General features: G+C 33.9%; 1 protein-coding gene across 3 annotated transcripts in view; it reads left to right on the forward strand.

Moving 5' to 3' along the window:
- Positions 1 to 2,946, forward strand: part of LOC110023996 (clustered mitochondria protein) — a 116,547-nt gene that overhangs the window by 55,321 nt on the left and 58,280 nt on the right. For all 3 annotated transcript variants that reach the window (XM_020723685.1, XM_020723686.1, XM_020723687.1), the window contains exon 11: positions 1,271 to 1,673. In XM_020723685.1, coding sequence (XP_020579344.1) covers positions 1,271 to 1,673 — 403 coding nt within the window. The remainder of the gene's footprint in view (positions 1 to 1,270; positions 1,674 to 2,946) is intronic.

Below are 2,946 nucleotides of genomic sequence, written 5' to 3' on the forward strand. Positions count from 1 at the left end.
ATATATATATATAACTTACAATAATTGCACTACAGTTTCTCAATACTACTTTTAAATCAGGTTGAATTTATGAGCAGATTGGAAAAGGGAGATACGAGACACTAGAGTTTCAGAGATCCTTGCACACCATAATCTCATCGTTGTCTTCAATACTCTCACACTCTAACAACTTCGGGAATCAAGTGAAATCGGGAGACACAGTTTCAGGGTTTCACATGCGTCAAGCGAAATCGGACGACACGAAACTATGAGAGAGGAGAGGGAAAGTCAGGTTTACGTGGGTTTAAAGATGAGTTAAGAGACATTTCATACTTACTACATAAATCTTTTATATTTTAACATCTAACACCTAAACTTTAATAAAATAAATATATAATTAATAATTAATCAAAAAATATTATTGATATAATACTATATTATTATTAAATCTATAATTAAATAAACTCTAGTTAATTAAATTTTATTAAATAATATAATATATTTGAAAGAATTATTTTCGAGTTTAATATTGAGTATTTAAGAGCTTGTTGTTGAACAACAAACGAGTTTGTTCAGGAACATAAATGAACAAGTTAAACTATGTTCATGTTTAGTTAATTTAAGTTCCGAGCTTTTAAAACATGTTCAACTGGTTTATTTATTAATTTGAATGAGCATGATCGAGTGTTAATTGAGCGGAGTTCGAGTTGTTCATCTAGTGCATTGGTTCACTTACAACCTTAATGAAAATTGGAATATAAAAACATAAGCTTCCAAGCGATATTGGTGAGAAGCTAATGGTTTAGTGGATCATCTGATAGACCTCACGAGAGTGAAATAATAACTCCGTCATAATATCTTTTAGACTTTTTACACTGTGATGGAAAATGTGTGCAGTCTTATCATAATAGACAGAAACAGCTACAGGACGTGGTGTCTACCCAAATGATAGATAAGTTGAGATTAGTGTGTTTGTGTGTAAGAAATAAAGATTACGAGTGAGGTGCAGTTGGTGATAAGGTTTGGTTTGGTAACAACAAAGGCTGTGGTTTGGTTTAGCAATGGAAAGGAAGCATGGGGTTGGGAAATGACTGCTATGGTTTGGGATAGCCCTGATCTGTTGCTACTGTCAAATGTAAGATTTTTATGAGCATTATTTAATAGTACCCACCTTATTTGTAAAAAAAGCAATGAATACAATGTTCTCAGGTACCCTTATGCTGTCATACTTTAAAAAAATATACTTCTTAGTGCCATTCCGTACAATTCCCCCCTAATACTTCATTTTCAGGTACGTACACAACAACATATTCTTTAGCTTTGCTGTGGATGCGGACCTTGGATTTATATCCAAGGATCAGATGCCAAGTGGTGACTTTAATCTCTCTGAAGATCAAGACGATACAAAGACTTCAAGTAATACAGTCACTGAGAATTGTGGTGACGCATTTCATGGGAAATGTAAGGAATTGAGTTCCACTGCCACGAGCACAAGTACAGGAACTCAGACTGTTTCAGATGGTAAATCTGTTGCTGGTGCTGAGACGCAGATTGCTGAGAGTGAGCAGGCAACATATGCTTCTGCTAATAATGATTTGAAAGGAACTAAAGCATACCAAGAAGCTGATGTTCCTGGGCTATTCAATCTTGCCATGGCAATAATTGATTTCAGAGGTCATAGAGTAGTTGGGCAGGTTTGTGGAACTCATGTTTATTTTGGCTTGTTTATACTATCAAGTTTATGTTAAAGCAGTTTATTTTACGTCATAATTAGCTTCTTTTATCCTTTCAAGCAAAGTGCTCAAAAAATAAGCTGAGGCTTGAATTGCTGCAGTATGTCTGGAAATGTACCCAATTTGTAAGTGATATGTGAGTGTAGTAACCTTTATAACACACCTTGATGGTTAAAGATATTTCACTGATGCAATGGGAGAACTTTGCACGAGTATAACATGGTTATTTCTAGTGTATTTGCATAAAGTTCCGACTTTGCTTTTGTTCTTTTTAAAATATTATGTGATTGACCTCGTATATAATAGCATGGAAAAGCTTCTTGTTGTTGTGATTACATCTTTAAAAACATTTGGAATAAGGGCTTGGTCAAAATACTTTTTGTTATGTTTTGATGGAAAATTATTATGTGTTTTACATCCTTGGAGAGAGAATATTGCCTACTTCATTGGCTAGTTTTAAACTCGAGCAAAGTACAAGAGGACCTTTGGGAGGGCATAAGAAGAGACCTCTTTGTGAAAGTGACTGAAAAAATTTGTGTATGGTTGTTCTTTGCAAATACTGCTGTTCTACGCTTTGTTAACAAATTTTGATGCCACTGAGACTACTAATAGTTTTATAGTTTTTAATCTGTCGGTTCTGATAAGTACAAAGCAGAAATTTGCTCAAGTCTACTTAAATAATTAAAACCCATTTGCAACGGACGCCAGTGCCTATTTGTGTTTTATAATTTCTTAAGCAGATTCCACTTGAAATTCCTTAGATTATGCCATATATTACACTATAGCTGGTGGCCTAACTTGTGATTTATTTGTGTTAGTCTATTTTTTATCCTATTCTCTTCTAAGTTTCAATGCTCTTACTCAAGTGCAAGGCTTGATTATTTTGTTTGTTCTATTCTTGTTTTTTTTTACATAGCTATTATTTGAAATTGTTATTGAATGTATTTAGAATACATATGTTTATTGTCTGCTTTGGTTGGCTCAAACTGTCACACCTCAACTGGCCCCCTAAAAGGGTTAACTGCAATGCGATAGAGGTGGACGATTCGTTAGACTAATTTCTCACCAGCATTCATCCGGACTTACAGAATCAGGACCCAGTAGGTGATAAACTAGTCTAAGTAAATCTCCACAAACATACTTGATACATTCCATTTCATAATTCATTCATTTGCTTATACTCCGAAGCGTTGAATATCATATCACCAATATATATATATATATATATATATAT

This window comes from Phalaenopsis equestris, unplaced genomic scaffold, assembly GCF_001263595.1.
Source record: "Phalaenopsis equestris unplaced genomic scaffold, ASM126359v1 Scaffold000240, whole genome shotgun sequence".
NCBI classification, from domain to species: domain Eukaryota; kingdom Viridiplantae; phylum Streptophyta; class Magnoliopsida; order Asparagales; family Orchidaceae; genus Phalaenopsis; species Phalaenopsis equestris.